Here is a 21,640-nt window from a genome sequence, read left to right on the forward strand (position 1 = left end):
CTCGAGGAACTGTGTCGGCTGTCGCCACGGCAACTAAATATATGCTGTATTATTATTGTTAATTTACTTGAATTAACGAATAGCGTTCTTAATATCTATAATAATAACACGCAGTTCTATGTAGGGTTACAGTTGTGGTGTTAATTGTGTAACTTTGAAGAAGGGGGTTGGGGTCCTATACGGTTCGGATTACCTGCACGCCACCTTTTTATCATTTGTATATCTTTCTCTTCTAAAATCTCAAAGCTTCGCGGATGCTATAAGCAAGTATCTTATTATATCAATAGACACGTTTTACAAAAGGAAACCGCTGTGCACCAAGAGATGCACAATTAAAAAGAAAAAGGTGACGTAGGTTCACAAAAATGTGAAGAATTGATAAAATAAAAGATAAAAATTAGCCGGTCGTTTCGAAACGTCCTGCTACAATTGATTTGGTTTGATTTTATGATTTCCTATAGCTGAAGTACCCGCTGTTGCCCGGGGAAGTTCAGTATTTCAATATTTCATGCATCACAAATCGGGGAGCGGTAGCCTTATGGTTTCCACTAAGTCACCGAGCTTGGGTGTCGCACAATGCGCTCAGACCCCTTTTCCCTTTTTAAAAAATATTATTTTTTTGTTTTGTTTTTTGCCGTTTTTAATTAAAAAAAAAAAAATGTTCTTTTTTAATTTTTAATTTTTGGTTTTGTGAGTTTCTTTAATTTGAGATACACGGTTACTGTAGTGATCCAGCAGTGGGGGGTTACTAAATAAAGTACCTCGGGGGGGGGTCAGCATATTGAATCCAAACCCAGCCCTGGATGAGAGAGGAGGCTGTGCAGAGTTTGGCTGCGCTGGCTCCCGCAGGGTCCGAATGCAGAAAGGAACAGACAGACACACACACACTTTCTTCTCTATATATTAAGATTTTTTTTCACAATCATTCACATTTGCGTGTACCTGCACGACCTTATTATACAGACCTGTCTCGTATTGCATGTATTTAAATGTATGCGCATGCGCGTGTGTGGGCGCACACGGTTACGTGTATAGATATACGTATTGCGGGTAGTTCTGTTTGTCAGCTTTGACGGATTCTTAATGTGACAAGACCCCTGGCGGTACTAGCGCCGCCTCTATTTTGCTCATGAGGTTACAGTGCAAAATTTAAATACAACAGATACGAGTAGATACGAGAAAACAAGTTAGAGGTACAATAAATATCTATAATGACATAACAGTAGCGCGATAGTGCATTAGTTTGATAAAGCTTATATAGATACAGAAATAAAACACAGGGTTTGAGTCATTGTAAAAAAGCTAAGGGGGTATTTAAAAAAAAAAAAAAAACAGTTAATGCGGTGTCTTTAATATAAACCAGGACTACATTTCCCCTGACGTTGATAAAGAAGCAATTTTATTGCAGCGTTCTTCGGTTCCCGAAACGCTCGCTTTTCCGAAGAGACTGGGAGCTGCAGTTTATCCCTCGTCCTTGTTTTGTAAGGGGCTGAGGAGAAGCGGCTCTACAGCAAAATCTACCAAGAAGGGCGAGTTCCCCCCCCCCTGCAAAGGATCGTGGGCGTTGTAGTTCTCATCCAAACCGTTTGCCACACATTGCAAGCTGGGCCGGGAGCTGGCGTGAACTCCATTTCCCAAGAGCCTCTTCGCGCAATCTCAGTGACGCTCCGCGTCAGGTCAGCGGCTCTCTCAGAACAGACCGTAGAAAGAGAGCGAGAGAGAGATTCTTAATGCCGGCTCTCCGGTAACGAGAATAAGCGAGAATCCGCCAACTCTAACCCCCCCCTCGACCGACTCAAAACACAGCTCACCCCGACCTCCGCCTCCCCGCTGAAGCCCCGACACCTCCGTAAGCAGACATGAGCGGCCGGCCCAGGACCAGCTCCTTCGCTGAGCCGCCGGGAGGCGTCGTCGGAGCCGCCGACGGATCGGCCGCCGCTGGGGGAAGCGGCGCAGGAAAAGCCGGGGCTGCTCAGCAGGCCACGGCAAGCGGCTCCGGGTTTGAGATCTTCAAACTCAGCAGTGAGTATCCGCGTTATGTCGGAGGTTTAACCGGGGGAAGTAACACAGCGAGTGAAATAAATAAATAAATAAAATAAAATAAATAAATAAAAAAGAGCGAGAGAAGGCCGCGCAGGCTGCCTGTGCTGGACCGGGGTAGTGTTGTTTAGGAAAGGCCGAGGATTTGGGGAGGGTGAACCGAGGCCCCGGGACGTTTGGGCGGCGGGCAAGGAAGGATGAGGGGGGGGCGAAATGCGAGAGAAGCCTCGGGTGAAGTTTAAGGAAAAGCCGTGGATAAGAATAAGGAAGCGGGGTCGGTTTGGACGGTAGTTGGAATGGGATAGGGAGCCGTGGAAGCTGACGAAAAGAGAGAGGATTCAAGTATGAATCCAGCGTCCCTTTCTTTGTTTTTTTGAAAAACAACAGTTAAAATCTGGGGTTTATTACAGACGATAGCGTTTTGTGTGTTTTTTAAAATAAAGTGTTAAATAAGACAGGTCCTAGTTACACTACGACTCGAGTTTGAAAGGCTTTAAAGATATATCCTATGTGATGATAACTCTTTTTATCATTAATATTGGTATAATGGTTTGAAAACGTATATATGTGACCATTTATTTAATTAAATAATAATAATAATAACGGAGTTTATATTTTTCGTTGTGGATACTACAGCAACCGCACACAGATAGTAATTTCCTCACTAAGTAGTAATTTTTAGCAGTGATGGATCTTTTATTCAATTTAAAAACATGAAAAAACTTGTTGTGGTATGTAATACAGATCTTGGGTATTCTGTCATTTTACTGTAGTCCCTGAGTTAAGCGTTTAATTGCAACGAATCGAATTCAGTCATGCTAACAGTTATTTTTTAATTGTATTTTTTAAAATAAATAGTGATTTTTTTTTTTTTTTAATTGTGTTAGTGCAACCCGGTCTGTCTCTGCGTTCAATGATCTTGTGTGTTAAGTGTTTAAGTTTTATATATACGATCTGGGGTGAGATGTGTGTTCGTATGTACGTTTTAAAAATATTCAAGTCTATTTTTTTTTTACTGTAACTAATAATAACTGTAGATTAAAATATAACAAAACCGAAACGGTGAAGAGAAATACTAAAAAGCTTTTAAAAATTAGTCGACAAAACGTTTCGATCGAAAAACGTTTACTTTTTGATCCTAAACGTTAAAATTTCAAGTTGCGACTGAGCGTGTTATAGTGGTGAACGAAGGAGACTTTCGGACCATCGTACTGTCCTGTATTTTCACTTGCCAAGAAAAAACGATACTGCAAGCACACGAGGTGTCTCCTCCTTCGTGCAGATGCATCATGTTTGTGTACTGTCCGTTTGCCTCCTTCCTAGACTCTCGTCTGTAAAAATCATCACATCTGTGACAATCTTAGACGATCTTCATCTAAATGAACGTCTTCTACCCCTTTTCAATGCACCTCTCATCCTGGGTTGAAAACTATGCTAATCTTCAAAACGATATGTTGTGTATACAGTCTTATTTTTTATCCTCTGCGTGATGTTTCAGTATTGCGGTTGTTCTAAACTCCAAAGTACCACTATGATGTCATAGTTTCACTGAGTTTTTTTTTAAGACACACCTATGCTGGTTCCCTACTGTACACACTGTGGCTGATCATGCTGGTGTTAAAACCTGGAATGGATGAAACCACAGTGCAGCCGGAGTCCTTATTTCCGTACCTGTTAACTCCGTGCAGGAGGAACTACTATCGAATGAGACATTTAAGCAGGTTAACTCTGCTTCATCAGCTTCTGCTGAGTCCCTTCCAGTAGGACCATGTTTGTTTTACTCATTGCATAGCAGTTAAAACCCATTCCTGGTTTCGCTACGAGTTTGAGGTACAAAGGGAGGTTATGGAAGGTCGTGGGCTCTTCAGATCACCCCTCAACCCTGGTCCTGGGGACCCCCTGTGTCTGCTGGTTTTCAATCCAACTGAGCTCTCAATTACTGAACTAGACCCTTAATTGAAATGATCGTTTGCTTAATTAGGCCTTCTGAATTGTTCTCAGCTCTTAAAACCAGTGCAAATTTCAAGTTGCTTGTTAATGTTCTATCTGATTTGAAATTGGCAGCTGCTGGGTGCCGTTTAATCTCCCCCAACGTTTTCAGCTTTAGGATTAAACCTTTTCTTGCGTGAAATATATTTAAAAATAGCTGGGGTGGGGGGGCACCAAACAAAACAGAAGTAGCTTTGGACACAGAATAAATATATTTCATTCTGTAGTGTTTTGGGGGGGACTGTGAACAGGTGGCAGTATTATAGGCAGAGTATTTCTATTGATGCAGGGGTCTGTTTTCTCACAGGACTGTATTTATCCAGGGTCTTTGTTTCCTGGGGGGGGGGGGGGGGGGGGACGGGGACTATAAAAAGGTGGTGGTATTGTAGGCAGGGTATTTCTATTGATGCTGGGGTCTGTTTTCTCACTGGACTGTATTTATCCAGGGTCTTTGTTTCCTGGGGGGACTGTAAAAAGGTGGCGGTATTGTAGGCAGGGTATTGGGGTAGTGAATCTGCAGGCAGGGTATTGGGGTAGTGAATCTGCAGGCAGGGTATTGGGCTAGTGAATCTGCAGGCAGGGTATTGGGCTAGTGAATCTGCAGGCAGGGTGTTGGGCTAGTGAATCTGCAGGCAGGGTATTGGGCTAGTGAATCTGCAGGCAGGGTATTGGGCTAGTGAATCTGCAGGCAGGGTGTTGGGGTAGTGAATCTGCAGGCAGGGTATTGGGCTAGTGAATCTGCAGGCAGGGTATTGGGCTAGTGAATCTGCAGGCAGGGTATTGGGCTAGTGAATCTGCAGGCAGGGTGTTGGGCTAGTGAATCTGCAGGCAGGGTATTGGGGTAGTGAATCTGCAGGCAGGGTATTGGGGTAGTGAATCTGCAGGCAGGGTATTGGGGTAGTGAATCTGCAGGCATGACGATGCTGGAGTCTCTTTCTGACCGGGTGGTCTTTGTTTCCCAGGGGACAGCGGGAAGACCACAAGAGTGGTGGCCACGCCAGGTCAAGGCCCGGACCGCCCACAGGAAGTGTCCTACACGGACATCAAGGTGATCGGGAACGGCTCGTTTGGAGTGGTCTACCAGGCACGGCTAGTCGAGTCCGGAGAGATGGTCGCCATTAAGAAGGTGCTGCAGGACAAGAGGTTCAAGGTGGGTGCGGTTCACAAAACCAGTCCAGACCAGTATAGCCGTGCTGTCTCTCCAGGAAAGGTTTCAGGCTGGGTCCGGTTCCGCCCGCCAGTGTGTTTCCAGCAGGGATGGAGGGAATCCCTCTTTTTAAATTTGATTCCAGTTCCTTCGGAGGAATCGGAGCTGATATTTCAGAGATGTGAGTAATAGCCAGGATCGCTCCACTGCTTTCCTTTCGAAGCCCGTTTTTAATTGACTCGCACACAGCGACTTCGATCTGAAGTGATGTATTGCTGCTGTGAGTAGCTCCTTTTTAATCCGAGTGCCGCGGCGTTTTGATCAGCGATGATGTGTCAGGGTTTGATTTTTAAAAGGAGCCGGGGAATTGATTTTTAAAAAGTACATTGGAAATGGAATTGCAGTTGAAAAAAAGAGGCTTTCTTGACCCTTAACCCAGGTGATAATGTTAGGAACCCGTTCTAGGGATAGTGTGAGTTTGTAACCCTGCTCAAACTCCTGGCTCCTGATCATTTCAATATTAATAATAATACTAGACTTCATTGAGGGGAGCTCTGAACCCCAGGACTGGGTGCAGCAGCAGCAGCAGCAGCAGGGCTAGTGTGAGTTTCTAACCCTGCTCAAACTCCTGGCTCCTGATCATTTCAATATTAATAATAATACTAGACTTCATTGAGGGGAGCTCTGAACCCCAGGACTGGGTGCAGCAGCAGCAGCAGCAGGGCTAGTGTGAGTTTGTAACCCTGCTCAAACTCCTGGCTCCTGATCATTTCAATATTAATAATAATACTAGACTTCATTGAGGGGAGCTCTGAACCCCAGGACTGGGTGCAGCAGCAGCAGCAGCAGCAGCAGGGCTAGTGTGAGTTTCTAACCCTGCTCAAACTCCTGGCTCCTGATCATTTCAATATTAATAATAATACTAGACTTCATTGAGGGGAGCTCTGAACCCCAGGACTGGGTGCAGCAGCAGCAGGGCTAGTGTGAGTTTCTAACCCTGCTCAAACTCCTGGCTCCTGATCATTTCAATAATAATAATAATACTAGACTTCATTGAGGGGAGCTCTGAACCCCAGGACTGGGTGCAGCAGCAGCAGCAGGGCTAGTGTGAGTTTGTAACCCTGCTCAAACTCCTGGCTCCTGATCATTTCAATATTAATAATAATACTAGACTTCATTGAGGGTAGCTCTGAACCCCAGGACTGGGTGCAGCAGCAGCAGCAGCAGCAGGGCTAGTGTGAGTTTGTAACCCTGCTCAAACTCCTGGCTCCTGATCATTTCAATATTAATAATAATACTAGACTTCATTGAGGGGAGCTCTGAACCCCAGGACTGGGTGCAGCAGCAGCAGCAGCAGGGCTAGTGTGAGTTTGTAACCCTGCTCAAACTCCTGGCTCCTGATCATTTCAATATTAATAATAATACTAGACTTCATTGAGGGGAGCTCTGAACCCCAGGACTGGGTGCAGCAGCAGCAGCAGGGCTAGTGTGAGTTTGTAACCCTGCTCAAACTCCTGGCTCCTGATCATTTCAATATTAATAATAATACTAGACTTCATTGAGGGGAGCTCTGAACCCCAGGACTGGGTGCAGCAGCAGCAGCAGCAGCAGGGCTAGTGTGAGTTTGTAACCCTGCTCAAACTCCTGGCTCCTGATCATTTCAATATTAATAATAATACTAGACTTCATTGAGGGGAGCTCTGAACCCCAGGACTGGGTGCAGCAGCAGCAGCAGGGCTAGTGTGAGTTTGTAACCCTGCTCAAACTCCTGGCTCCTGATCATTTCAATATTAATAATAATACTAGACTTCATTGAGGGGAGCTCTGAACCCCAGGACTGGGTGCAGCAGCAGCAGCAGGGCTAGTGTGAGTTTCTAACCCTGCTCAAACTCCTGGCTCCTGATCATTTCAATATTAATAATAATACTAGACTTCATTGAGGGGAGCTCTGAACCCCAGGACTGGGTGCAGCAGCAGCAGCAGCAGCAGCAGGGCTAGTGTGAGTTTCTAACCCTGCTCAAACTCCTGGCTCCTGATCATTTCAATATTAATAATAATACTAGACTTCATTGAGGGGAGCTCTGAACCCCAGGACTGGGTGCAGCAGCAGCAGCAGCAGGGCTAGTGTGAGTTTGTAACCCTGCTCAAACTCCTGGCTCCTGATCATTTCAATATTAATAACAATACTAGACTTCATTGAGGGGAGCTCTGAACCCCAGGACTGGGTGCAGCAGCAGCAGGGCTAGTGTGAGTTTTTGTAACCCTGCTCAAACTCCTGGCTCCTGATCATTTCAATATTAATAATAATACTAGACTTCATTGAGGGGAGCTCTGAACCCCAGGACTGGGTGCAGCAGCAGCAGCAGCAGCAGCAGGGCTAGTGTGAGTTTCTAACCCTGCTCAAACTCCTGGCTCCTGATCATTTCAATATTAATAATAATACTAGACTTCATTGAGGGGAGCTCTGAACCCCAGGACTGGGTGCAGCAGCAGCAGCAGCAGGGCTAGTGTGAGTTTGTAACCCTGCTCAAACTCCTGGCTCCTGATCATTTCAATATTAATAACAATACTAGACTTCATTGAGGGGAGCTCTGAACCCCAGGACTGGGTGCAGCAGCAGCAGGGCTAGTGTGAGTTTTTGTAACCCTGCTCAAACTCCTGGCTCCTGATCATTTCAATATTAATAACAATACTAGACTTCATTGAGGGGAGCTCTGAACCCCAGGACTGGGTGCAGCAGCAGCAGCAGCAGCAGGGCTAGTGTGAGTTTCTAACCCTGCTCAAACTCCTGACTCCTGAGCATTTCAATATTAATAACAATACTAGACTTCATTGAGGGGAGCTCTGAACCCCAGGACTGGGTGCAGCAGCAGCAGCAGCAGGGCTAGTGTGAGTTTGTAACCCTGCTCAAACTCCTGGCTCCTGATCATTTCAATATTAATAATAATAATACTAGACTTCATTGAGGGGAGCTCTGAACCCCAGGACTGGGTGCAGCAGCAGCAGCAGCAGCAGCAGCAGCAGCAGGGCTAGTGTGAGTTTGTAACCCTGCTCAAACTCCTGGCTCCTGATCATTTCAATATTAATAATAATACTAGACTTCATTGAGGGGAGCTCTGAACCCCAGGACTGGGTGCAGCAGCAGCAGCAGCAGCAGGGCTAGTGTGAGTTTGTAACCCTGCTCAAACTCCTGGCTCCTGATCATTTCAATATTAATAACAATACTAGACTTCATTGAGGGGAGCTCTGACCCCAGGACTGGGTGCAGCAGCAGCAGCAGCAGCAGGGCTAGTGTGAGTTTCTAACCCTGCTCAAACTCCTGGCTCTTGATCATTTCAATATTAATAATAATACTAGACTTCATTGAGGGGGGCTCTGAACCCCAGGACTGGGTGCAGCAGCAGCAGCAGGGCTAGTGTGAGTTTCTAACCCTGCTCAAACTCCTGGCTCCTGATCATTTCAATATTAATAACAATACTAGACTTCATTGAGGGGAGCTCTGAACCCCAGGACTGGGTGCAGCAGCAGCAGCAGCAGCAGGGCTAGTGTGAGTTATTATTATTATTATTATTTATTTCTTAGCAGACGCCCTTATCCAGGGCGACTTACAATCGTAAGCAAATACATTAAGTGTTACAATACAAGTAATACAATGAGAGTTTCTAACCCTGCTCAAACTCCTGGCTCCTGATCATTTCAATATTAATAATAATACTAGACTTCATTGAGGGGAGCTCTGAACCCCAGGACTGGGTGCAGCAGCAGCAGGGCTAGTGTGAGTTTTTGTAACCCTGCTCAAACTCCTGGCTCCTGATCATTTCAATATTAATAATAATACTAGACTTCATTGAGGGGAGCTCTGAACCCCAGGACTGGGTGCAGCAGCAGCAGCAGCAGGGCTAGTGTGAGTTATTATTATTATTATTATTTATTTCTTAGCAGACGCCCTTATCCAGGGCGACTTACAATCGTAAGCAAATACATTTCAAGTGTTACAATACAAGTAATACAATGAGAGTTTCTAACCCTGCTCAAACTCCTGGCTCCTGATCATTTCAATATTAATAATAATAATAGACTTCATTGAGGGCAGCTCTGAACCCCAGGACTGGGTGCAGCAGCAGCAGGGCTAGTGTGAGTTTGTAACCCTGGTAATGCAACTTTGGACTAGTGCGAGATTCAAACTCTTAACCCTTTGCGGTCCGACATCATCAAAAAGACATCAAGCACAGGTCTCTAGTTTTTTTTTTTTCTCAGGAAAAAGTAGAGAAAACCTTTCAATGGCCGAGTGAGACCGATAGGAGCCAGGAGAAGCCAAAAATAAATAAATAAATAAATGCATTTTTTAAAAAAAAGGGCAGATCTGAGCAATACACATCACCCCTGCACCACAGTATGCAGAACTATGAAGAGGTATGTGATAAATACAGCGAACAAGGGGCAGGGCTGGAGATGCAGTACTGAGTGCCCTGTTGATATGCAGTGCCTTTTAAACCTGTTTTACTGTGAAAAAAAAATACTTTGAACTTTGCGGTCCATTTGTTCAGGCGCATCAGGTCCAATTTAGTTTCACGCGAGCAGTTTATTTTAGACACATCTTAAATCATCTCCTGATTGCTCGTTTTATCACCAAACTCCTCAATAATGCGATCCAAGTCGTTATTTTATTACTATAACATCTCAAAAAAGCTCTGTAAATGTCTGTGATATTCTCTGAGCGCTGGATGCAGAAGCAGCTGTCTTGTTTGTTTATGTCCATGTTATCTCTGTGGTGCAGGCGCTATCTGTATTGCTCAGATCTGCCTCCTTTTTTTTTCGGCTCCTTTCGGTCTCACTCAGCCATTGAAAGGTTTTCTCAGCTTTTTCCAGAGGAAAAAAAACGACTAGTGACCTGTGCTTGACGTCTTTTTGATGATGTCGGACCGGAAAGGGAAAATTGTAATGTCGGACCTGGTCCGACATAGGAAGGGTTAAGCAGCGTGTGTAAAATAAACTGGACCTGACGCGCCTGAGACGCGCTGAATAAATGGACCGCGTAGGGATAATAATAATAATAATAATAATAATAATAATAATAATAATAATAATAAATAATAATAGCAACTCCCTTTCTCTTTTTCAGAACCGAGAGCTGCAGATCATGAGAAAACTGGACCACTGTAACATTGTGAGGTTGCGATATTTCTTCTACTCCAGTGGAGAAAAGGTAAGGGGTCAAGGGACGGCAATAAACGGAGACGAGCGCTGAACGGATCTGAGAATCGCGATGCCGCCTCCACGAGCGCTGAACGGATCTGAGAATCGCGATGCCGCCTCCACGCGCTGTGCGTGTCGCACTCTCAGAGCGACCTGTCGTCGGCCTCGCGATACGAGATCAAAAGCACAGCTGTTCTGAATCCTGCTTCTCGGAGACGGAGCTCAGAACACGCCCCGCTGTTTTAAACATCGCATTTACTGGTGGGATTGTCTTGAATGCGATGCTGTCTGCTGTGAGCTTTGCTGTGAAATCCTGATCTTCCCGTGTGTGTGTGTCTCTCTCTGTGACTCTCTCCTCTCTCCTCGCCTGTCGCTCGCTCGCTCTCTCTCTCTCTCTCTCTCTCTCTCTCTCTCCTGCCTTCACCCTGATTTGAAGGAGACCTTTTGAGGTCTTGAAAGCTTGTTGGTTTTGAATTATCATTTAGTTCTTCCAATAAAAGGCATCCCATCTCCTTCTCTGCCGATCATCTCTGGGCTGATGCAGAGGCAACCAGGGAGGCTTGGTGGTTAAAGAAAGGGGGCTTTGATACCAGGAGGTTCAAATCCACTGACTCCTTGTGTGTGACCCTGAGCAAGTCACTTCACCTCCTTGTGCTCCATCCTTCGGATGAGACGACAAACAAACGAGGTCCTATTGGAAGCGACTCTGCAGCAGCAGCAGTTTTTGATGATGCATAATTCACCACTTTGGATAAAAAGCGTCTGCTAAACGACTCATTCATTCTAATAATAATAACACAGTTGCCGTTGGCTCTCTCTCTCTACAGAAAGAAGAGGTGTACTTGAATCTGGTCCTGGACTTCGTCCCTGAAACAGTTTACAGAGTGGCTCGCCATTTCAGCAAAGCCAAACAGACCATCCCTTTCATATATGTGAAGGTGAGTTGCTGTAATCCTAACTTTCTGCATCCTAGTTCATGTTGTACCTTACATAAGAACATAAGAAAGTTGCTTGTTTGGTTGTTAGTAGCTTATTGATCCCAGAATCTCATCAAGCAGCTTCTTGAAGGATCCCAGGGTGTCAGCTTCAACAACATTACTGGGGAGTTGGTTCCAGACCCTCACAATTCTCTGTGTAAAAAAAGTGCCTCCTATTTTCTGTTCTGAATACCCCTTTATCTAATCTCCATTTCTCCATCTCCACTAATCTCATCTACACTGTATTTAAATATTAAGCTTGCATTGTAACCCTGTGCTGCCCTGGTAACGCCTGCCAAATAAACACATACATAATAATGATGTGAAGGTGAGTGTTCAGGGCAGATCGCTGCTGCTTAGATTGTGATCTGCTGGGATCAGGGATGACACGTGACTCTTTGGGACAGTTTGGGACAGCTCAGGCTTTTCAACTCTCACACTGCAATGCAATGCAATCTCTCTCTCTCTCTCTCTCTCTCTCTCTCTCTCTCTCTCTCTCTCTCTCTCTCTCTCCCCTCTCTCTCTCCCCTCTCTCTTGCTCTCTCCCCCTCTCGCTGTCTTTCGCTCTCTCTTTTGCTCTCTCCTCTCTCCCCCTCTCTCCCCCTCTCCCCCTCTCTCTTGCTCTCTCCCCCTCTCGCTGTCTTTCGCTCTCTCTTTTGCTCTCTCCTCTCTCCCCCTCTCTCCCCCTCTCCCCCTCTCTCTTGCTCTCTCCCCTCTCTCGCTCTCTTTCTTTCTCTCGCTCTTTCACTCTCCCCTCTCTTTCTTTCTCTCCCCCTCTCGCTCTTTTGCTCTCCCCTCTCTCTTTCTTTCTCTCTCCCCCTCTCGCTCTCTCTCTCGCTCTCTCTCTGTCTCTCTCTCTCTCTCTCTCTAGGTTTATATGTACCAGCTGTTCAGGAGTCTAGCCTACATCCATTCCCAAGGCGTCTGTCACCGCGACATCAAACCACAGAATCTGCTGGTGGACCCGGAGACGGCCATCCTCAAACTGTGCGACTTTGGCAGGTAGGACCTGTCCCTTAACCGTACCCCCCCTGTCCCCCGTCCCCTCTGTCTTCAGCTAGGGACAAAAGTGTCTGGTTTCCATTCCAACTGAGCTCTCAATTACTGAACTAAACCCTTAATTGAACTAATAATTAGCTTAATTAAGCCTTTTTAATTGTTCTCAGCGCCTGCAGATTTCAATTTATTTATAACACGTTATAGTTAAGTTGCAGTTTCCAACTGTGTAGGAGCACAGGACAATTAAAAAAAGCCCTAATTAAGCTAATTAGTTCAATGAAGTGTTTAATTAAGTAACTGAGAGCTCAGTTGGAATGAAAACCAGCAGACAGTGTGGGGTCCCCTGAACCCAGTTTGAGAAAGACCTGAAATGGATTGATAGAACAACAATGGAAATAAGACTCCCGTTGCACAGCAGTGTGATCCATTCCTGGTTTCACTAGGAGTTTAATAATCAGACACACCTGAGCTTGTTAGCTAGACACACTGGGGGCTGATCAAGCTGGTAGTAAAACCTGAAATGGATCACACTGCTGTGCAACTGGAGGCTTATTTCCATCCCTGCTAACACTGTGTGTGTGTGTCGCCCTCTCTGACCACAATAAGACCCTTTAGCTAGCCGTCTGGAGGAAGGACGGTCCGTCCCTCTCTCTCGTTCTTGAATTTCTCACTCTTCTCGTGTCTAACTCTGCTGTTTTCAGCGCGAAGCAGCTGGTGCGAGGCGAGCCCAACGTGTCGTACATCTGCTCGCGGTATTACCGCGCTCCCGAGCTCATCTTCGGAGCCACGGACTACACCTCCAACATCGACATCTGGTCAGCGGGCTGCGTGCTGGCCGAGCTCCTGCTGGGCCAGCCCATCTTCCCGGGGGACAGCGGAGTGGACCAGCTGGTGGAGATCATAAAGGTAACGCAAGGGCTCTGGACACCCCACGCAGCTGTGGACAATTATTTTTTTTGCCTCTCCTTTGAGTTTTAGGATCAGTAAAGCAATTTTTATTAGGATTTTCCTGACCAGCTGTCTCGATCGGAGGTCTTTCTAACCTCTCTCTCTCTCTCTCTCTCTCTCCTCAGGTTTTGGGGACCCCAACCAGGGAACAGATCCGCGAAATGAACCCCAATTACACAGAGTTTAAATTCCCGCAGATCAAAGCACACCCCTGGACAAAGGTAAGGGTATTGATGTGGCGCTGTCTGTCAAATTCAGTTCAGACTGGACTGTACGAGCAGATCGGGGGTGGGGGTGGAGGAGTGGGGAAGCAATTCCTGGTTTTCCAATTTTAAAATCGATTCCCGTTCCCTTGCAATCCTTTCCGACGCGTCGTTGATCGCAATGCCGCATGCGTTCTGTTAGAACCCGGCTTCTCTCCCAGATTCAGTTGTTCGCTGTTTTTTTTTTTGGTTTTGTTCAGTCAGTTAACTACAGCAGCAATTATTAAACGTCTCTAAAATATCAACTCCAGTTCCTTCGAAGGAATCGAGGGGTGATTTTTATAAAGGAATTGTAAAAATAAAAACTAACAGGAATTCCCGCCCCCAGCCATGCATACCAGCAGTGCCAGTGTTTGTAGCTCAGCAGTTCTGTCGATAGCCACGTTGAATATTGTTTTGTCCCCCCCCCCCCAGGTATTTAAGAATCGCACCCCCCCGGAAGCCATCGCGCTCTGCTCTCGTCTGCTGGAGTACACGCCTGTCACACGCCTGTCCCCGCTTGAGGCTTGTGCTCACTCCTTCTTCGACGAGCTCCGGGACCCGGTGACCAGGCTGTCCAACGGGAGGGAACTGCCTCACCTCTTCAATTTCAGCGCAGTCGGTGAGTCTTGAAATGCACCCCCTTCCACCCTCCCTCATCCCTCTATCACCTATCCACCCCCTACCTACCCTCATCCCTCCTTCTCTACCTCCCTCCATCCCTCCCTGCCTGACTGCCTCACCTCTTCAACTTCAGCGCAGTCGGTGAGTCTCGAAATGCAGCCCCTACCTCCCTCCCCTGTGTGTGTGTGTGTGTGTGTACAGTAGCTCCTGTGGTTTGTATTTAGCTGTCTGTGTGTTTTTGTCTCCTCTTCAGAGATGTCGATCCTGCGGGGTGTGTGTGTGTGTGTGTGTGTGTGTGTGTGTACAGTAGCTCCTGTGGTTTGTATTTAGCTGTCTGTGTGTTTTTGTCTCCTCTTCAGAGATGTCGATCCTGCGGGGTGTGTGTGTGTGTGTGTGTACAGTAGCTCCTGTGGTTTGTATTTAGCTGTCTGTGTGTTTTTGTCTCCTCTTCAGAGATGTCGATCCTGCGGGGGTGTGTGTGTGTGTGTGTACAGTAGCTCCTGTGGTTGGTATTTAGCTGTCTGTGTGTTTTTGTCTCCTCTTCAGAGATGTCGATCCTGCGGGGGTGTGTGTGTGTGTGTGTGTGTGTACAGTAGCTCCTGTGGTTTGTATTTAGCTGTCTGTGTGTTTTTGTCTCCTCTTCAGAGATGTCGATCCTGCGGGGGTGTGTGTGTGTGTGTGTGTGTACAGTAGCTCCTGTGGTTTGTATTTAGCTGTCTGTGTGTTTTTGTCTCCTCTTCAGAGATGTCGATCCTGCGGGGGGTGTGTGTGTGTGTGTGTGTGTACAGTAGCTCCTGTGGTTTGTATTTAGCTGTCTGTGTGTTTTTGTCTCCTCTTCAGAGATGTCGATCCAGCCTCAGCTGAACTCCGTTCTCATTCCCCTGCACGCTCGTTCACAGGCTGCCACGCCTTCTTCACACGGTACGTGAACTTCACACGCTGTCCAAATCACACTCCCATTGCAGAGCTGTGCGAGAGCCAGCCCAGGCTTTACATGCATCCTGCGAGCTTCATCATCATCATCATAATCACACTCCCATTGCAGAGCTGTGCGAGAGCCAGGCCAGGCTTTACATGCATCCTGTGAGCTTCATCATCATCATCATCATCATCATCATAATCACACTCCCATTCCAGAGCTGTCCGAGAGCCAGCCCAGGCTTTACAAGCATCCTGTGAGCTTCATAATTATAAGATGGAAATTAATAGGGTCTAATAGTGACTCTCATTTGGTTCAACAAATATATCTATAGACCAGCGCTCTGCACGCAACGATTTTAATGCAAATTATAATGGCTGGATTGTTCAGTAATTTAGAGCTACTTTATTCAAAGCTGCTCCTCTAAATCTGGTTGCTTTAAAATTGGCCAAAAACTTTATTCCCCCCCCCCCCCCCCCCCCCCCCCTTACGTTCCCTGACTTTGACAGCAGTCCAGAGTGTGTGTGTTCTGTGATCGAGTCCCCATTGTGAGCTTATTTATCTATGTCTATGTATCTATCTGTCTATGTATCTATCTATCTATCTATCTGTCTATCTATCTATCTATCTATCTATCTGTCTATCTATCTATCTGTGTGTCTGTCTGTCTGTCTATCTATCTATCTATCTATCTATCTATCTGTCTATCTATCTATCTATCTATCTATCTATCTATCTGTCTATGTATCTATCTGTCTATCTATCTATCTATCTATCTGTCTATGTATCTATCTGTCTATCTATCTATCTATCTATCTATCTGTCTATCTATCTATCTGTCTATCTATCTATCTGTGTGTCTGTCTGTCTGTCTATCTATCTATCTATCTATCTATCTATCTATCTATCTATCTGTCTATCTATCTATCTATCTATCTGTCTATGTATCTATCTGTCTATCTATCTATCTATCTATCTATCTGTCTATCTATCTATCTGTCTGTCTATCTATCTATCTGTCTATCTATCTATCTATCTATCTATCTATCTATCTGTCTGTCTATCTAGCTATTTATCTGTCTGCCTGTATCTGTATCTATCTATCTATCTATGTATGTATGTATATCTGTCTCTGTGTCTGTCTGTCTATCTATCTATCTATCTATCTATCTATCTGTCTATCTATCTATCTATCTATCTATCTATCTATCTGTCTATGTATCTATCTGTCTATGTATCTATCTGTCTATCTATCTATCTATCTATCTATCTATCTATCTATCTATCTGTCTATGTATCTATCTGTCTATGTATCTATCTGTCTATCTATCTATCTATCTATCTGTCTATGTATCTATCTGTCTATCTATCTATCTATCTATCTGTCTATCTATCTATCTGTCTATCTATCTGTCTATCTATCTATCTGTCTATCTATCTATCTATCTATCTATCTATCTATCTGTCTATCTATCTATCTGTCTATCTATCTATCTATCTATCTATCTATCTATCTATCTATCTATCTATCTGTCTATCTATCTATCTGTCTATGTATCTATCTGTCTATCTATCTATCTGTCTATCTATCTATCTATCTATCTATCTGTCTATGTATCTATCTGTCTATCTATCTATCTATCTATCTGTCTATGTATCTATCTGTCTATCTATCTATCTATCTATCTATCTGTCTATCTATCTATCTGTCTGTCTATCTAGCTATTTATCTGTCTGCCTGTATCTGTATCTATCTATCTATCTATGTATGTATGTATATCTGTCTCTGTGTCTGTCTGTCTATCTATCCATCTGTCTGCGTCTGCCTGTGTCTGTCTGTCTGTCTGTCTATCTATCTATCTATCTGTGTCTGTGTCTGCCTGCCTGTCTGTCTCTGTCTGTCTATCTATCTATCTGCCTGTGTCTGTCTGTGTCTGTCTGTCTATCTATCTGTCTATCTGTGTCTGTCTGTCTGCCTGTCTGTCTGTCTGTCTATCTGCCTGTGTCTGTCTGCCTGCCTGCCTGCCTGTCTGTCTATCTATCTGTGTCTGTCTTTCTGTCTATCTGTGTCTGTCTCTGTCTGCCTGCCTGCCTGCCTGCCTGTCTATCTATCTGTCTGTCTCTGTCTGTCTGTCTGCCTGCCTGCCTGTCTGTCTGTCTCTCTATCTATCTGTGTCTCTCTGTCTATCTGTGTCTGTCTCTGTCTGCCTGCCTGCCTGCCTGTCTGTCTATCTATCTATCTATCTGTCTCTGTCTCTGTCTGTCTGTCTGCCTGCCTGCCTGTCTGTCTGTCTCTCTATCTATCTGTGTCTGTCTGTCTGTCTCTCTGTCTGTCTGTCTGCCTGCCTGCCTGCCTGTCTGTCTGTGTTTTTTCCTTGTATGCAGGGGTTATGAAACTCTTTTAATATTGCCCATGTTCTTGCAGTGTGAATGGACAGGCTTCCTCACAGCCTCTCTGCCCCTCGCTCCTCATGATTGTTCTTGTGTTTGTTTCCCAGGCGAGGGCAGTCTAGCCGCAGACAGCAGTCCAGCCCAGTCAAGCAGCAGCACAGGACCTGTCAACAACGCCTCCTGAGTTCAGAGACTCTGACCGCCCTGCTAATAACCATAACCTCCATCGTTCTGCCCGCCCCTCCCACCTCACGATCCCACACTGCGCGTCACTCCACCGCCTGTCCCTGTCTGTCCCTCCCTCCCTGTCTGTCTGTCTCTCTCACAGACTCGAGTTCTCTCTCCGCCTCCAAAGCAGCCGGCAGCTAGGGGGCACTGTGGGCAAACTCGAGAACTTGAAACTGAACCTAAGCGGCAGGCAAGCAATCAAACGAAACTTCGCATGTTTTTTTTTTTTTTTTTTTTTTTCCTATGTTGGTGTCCTAGTCGTATTACTAATAATGATATTGTCGTTATTGTTGGTGTTGGTATTGGAATTTTATTTTCAATGTATAAAGAAATGTGTTTGTTTTTTTTATCTTTACAACCAGAGGTAGTTTTATTTATTTATTTTTGTGTTTTTGTTTCATTTTTTTTTTGGGGGGGGGGGGGGTGGAGAGGAGGAGTGGTTTTAAATAGTCTTGTGTCGGGTCGTATTTTTTTAATTATTTTTTTTTAAATGTAAACTGGAAGGAAACTTCTATTTTTTTTTTTAATTTGATTTTTATTGCAATTTCGTAAATTTCAGAAGAAAAACCAGCCCTCTGGTTGTAAAGATGCGTTGTATCCCTTTCTGGTTTTATGTTTTTTTTAACCCGTAACTGGGCAAAGTAACTCTCTTTTAAAAAAGGGAATCTGCTTTTTAGAAAGAAACTCTGTCGTGATGAAACGCTGCCTCCTTGTGGTAACGCCAGGGATTGCAGCCTGTTGATTCACGCAGTAATAAAGCCACTTTCTTTTTTAAAAAATAATTTTTTTGCACTTCAAATAGTCTTATTGTCAAATCCCCCCTCCCCTTCTTAAATTGTAGATAAGAAAAAATAAAATTTTAAATCGTCTTTTTTTTTAAATATTCCTTATTTGTTTATTTTCTTTTGTGTTTTACATTCATTCTGTGAGCTTCATTAATAATAATAATAATAATAATAATAATAATATTAATAATAGACTCCCATTGCAGTGCAGTTTGAGTCAGTCCAGGCTTTACATGCATTCTGTGAGCTTCATTATAAAACTCTCTTTAATTCTCTTGAAATAATTGAAGCTAGTTTTATTCAGAGGTGCTCCTCCAGCCTTGTCAGGGGGAGTGTGTTTTGAAGGCACGTCTTCCACGCATGCATATAAACCATTCTGAAACGCGTCGTCGCTCGCTGATCCGAACCTGGAACTGCTACCACAGTAACTTCCTTTCAAAGCTTCGTTTGTGTGTGTGTGCGTGTCGTGAGGGAGGGGAACGTCGCTTCTCAAACAGACCTGTAGATTCTCAGCGTCTTGTTCTCTCGAGCTCTAAAGGGCGGTTGACGGTGGCTGTGTATCTAGCCTCTTGAGCTCCTGAGACTTCCAGTTGTGTAACTAGTCTTGTACCTTAATTAGTGAGCCACTAGTTCCGCTAACCTGCCGTGTTAAGTTACCTAACCCGTGTCTGCTCTGGTCAGACACATAACTAGTCCTGCACTGATTAGTTTAAGCTTCTTGCCTCTGTGGTCTTGATGCCTAACTAGTTGGGTTATTGTTGTAATCGGTTGTCAGTTTTTTAACTAGTTAGCTGTGTAGGTCGTCTTACCAGTTGGTTAAGCGTATCAGAGCTACTGGTTAGCAGTGTAACTGGTGCTGGTTAGCAGTGTAACTGGTGCTGGTTAGCAGTGTAACTGGTGCTGGTTAGCAGTGTAACTAGTGCTGGTCTCAGTTTCTTGTTCTTGTTGTTTTTGCCTGTTGCTGACCTGCGTTTGTAAAAATGAAAAGTTTAAATAAAGAAATCAAATAATTCAATAAAATCCACAAAGACTTGATGGGAAAAAAACGTACGAAAAACCGTCCAGAATTACTACTGCGGCTTTACTACAATGCTGTTATTATTATTATTATTATTATTATTATTATTATTATTATTATTTTGCTGAAAGATTCACTAAAAAAAGTTTTATTTCTTAATGAAAAACTGAAGAAAAAATAATCTTACAAAAAAAACCCCATAAAGGCGAACCAAACCCTCCTGAACGATAACAGGGTTATTTGTAAATATGTTTTTATTTCTTACTCTCTCTCATTTTGTTTGTTGTTTGTTTTGGTTCTCGCTGTATTTTTTTTTTCTTTGGATGGAACGTGACGTTTTCACTAAAGTGATTTCTTTCAGTTCCGATCGTGTAAATATTTTCTGTTTTGTTACTGTCGTGTTTTTCTGTTTTCTGTGTTCACACCTCCTTCCTGTATTTCTTAAAAGAAATATTTTACCAGTCTCGTAATCCTCTCACCCGACCTTAGAAACTCTCCAAACTCGCTCTCACCCGACCCCTGACCTTAGAAACTCTCCAAACTCGCTCTCACCCGACCCGACCCCTGACCTTAGAAACTCTCCAAACTCGCTCTCACCCGACCCGACCCCTGACCTTAGAAACTCTCCAAACTCGCTCTCACCCGACCCCTGACCTTAGAAACTCTCCAAACTCGCTCTCACCCCACCCTGACCCCTGACCTTAGAAACTCTCCAAACTCGCTGACAGTGCGTGGGGAAAAAAAAAAACTAGCATACCTAATGAAGTAATAAAGTCTTCAAATGGGAGGGGGGATTACAATTTAGATTACGTTTATTTACAGTGTTACAGGTTTTAAAAAAAATTTAAAAATTCAGTCATTTTTCTTAAGTGTTAACAGTGGGCTGCAGTGCCTAATGCAGCTGTACAGGTGAGCCCCCGGGTACAAACCCTGGGAAGCTCTGGGTTAAGGGGTTAAGGATTCTACTGAGAAACCATCGCGAGCTGAGGGTCCGAGCGCTGGTGACGCATCCCGCGCGGGAAGCCTTCTTGACGTGGTTTCGTGGTTTTGGGAATGCGGAAGGAGAGCTCTTTGAAATCACTTTGATTATTCCACTCCCTGATAGACGCCCCACGGAATCCTGAACCGAATAAATATCTAGCCGTGTGACTCGTTCAGAGACCCTCAGATCATCCACGCATTGCCAGCGAGTTCCGGCTGCTTCATACATGCAGCCTGCTGAGTTTTATTTTTTTAGGTTTTATTTCACACCCTGTCTGTCAGTCTGTCTGTCTGTCTCGCTCTTTCATATAGACCCCCCCCCCCATCCTCCTTTTCTCTCTCCTGTTTATATGCTGGGCTTGTGTTAATTCCGTCGCCACAGTTGCACCTCCACACCTGCTGGTGGCAACACTGCCTTTGCTTTGGGGGTCCTCACAGAAGAGGGCTCCTCCTCTGCGGGTGTGTCCACTGGGGAGAATACTGGGCTGGGTCTCGGGTGACTCCTCCCACACCTTGCTCCACATAGGATTGGCTAGCGGTTGGGCAGTTCAGAGATTTGATTGGTTCATCTCGCACGCGCACCACCTTTGCCAGGATAAGGGGTCCAAGTTGACATACTTTGCACATGCTCCCCCTGTGTGTGTGTGTGTGTGTGTGTACATATCTGTGTAGCAGAGATTTCGAGTAAAGAAATAAATCAACTATGTAAATTCATTTTGTCCAGGAGTCCTTTTTTTCCACATCCCAATTCCTTCTCAAAGAAACTTTCATCGAGAAACGTGTGTCGAGTAGAAGTCTCGTCACGGGTACCAGGTGAGATGAACCAATGAGAGCTCTGAGCTGGACAGCATAGCGCTCGCCAGCTTGGAGGGGTCTCTGTGTGGGTCTCCTTGCCAAGGTTAGCTGAAGGGACGCAGGCGTTCAGCTGGCGAGTTTGTCCAGGTACCATGTGTTGCAAAATCTGTTCTCTCTCAAAAGAACGAGTATCCTTGAATGTCATTTGAACTTTTACATTACCTTTGTACTTGATTTTTATTTTAGCTAAGCCTGTCTCCGGTAAGCTCAGTGCAAGATCAAGGGCAGGCGAAGACCGATTTGATAAAGATCAAAACAACCACAATATCGCAGCCGTCATAAAGTAATAGAAATACTATAT

The 21,640-nt window shown here is 44.8% G+C and overlaps 1 protein-coding gene across 1 annotated transcript; it reads left to right on the forward strand.

Annotated features, from left to right (window-relative positions):
- The first annotated feature begins 1,429 nt into the window (after window positions 1–1,429).
- LOC117434014 (glycogen synthase kinase-3 beta) lies at window positions 1,430–21,198 on the forward strand. Its single transcript, XM_059009388.1, has 10 exons — window positions 1,430–2,022; window positions 4,992–5,179; window positions 10,299–10,382; window positions 11,200–11,310; window positions 12,221–12,351; window positions 13,050–13,254; window positions 13,422–13,517; window positions 13,974–14,160; window positions 15,003–15,083; window positions 17,580–21,198. Exons 1-10 carry the CDS (start codon window positions 1,860–1,862, stop codon window positions 17,654–17,656), a joined length of 1,323 nt encoding a protein of 440 aa, XP_058865371.1. The 5' UTR covers window positions 1,430–1,859; the 3' UTR covers window positions 17,657–21,198.
- Window positions 21,199–21,640: the final 442 nt, after the last annotated feature.

The sequence above is a fragment of the Acipenser ruthenus genome, chromosome 38 (assembly GCF_902713425.1).
Source record: "Acipenser ruthenus chromosome 38, fAciRut3.2 maternal haplotype, whole genome shotgun sequence".
Taxonomy (NCBI): domain Eukaryota; kingdom Metazoa; phylum Chordata; class Actinopteri; order Acipenseriformes; family Acipenseridae; genus Acipenser; species Acipenser ruthenus.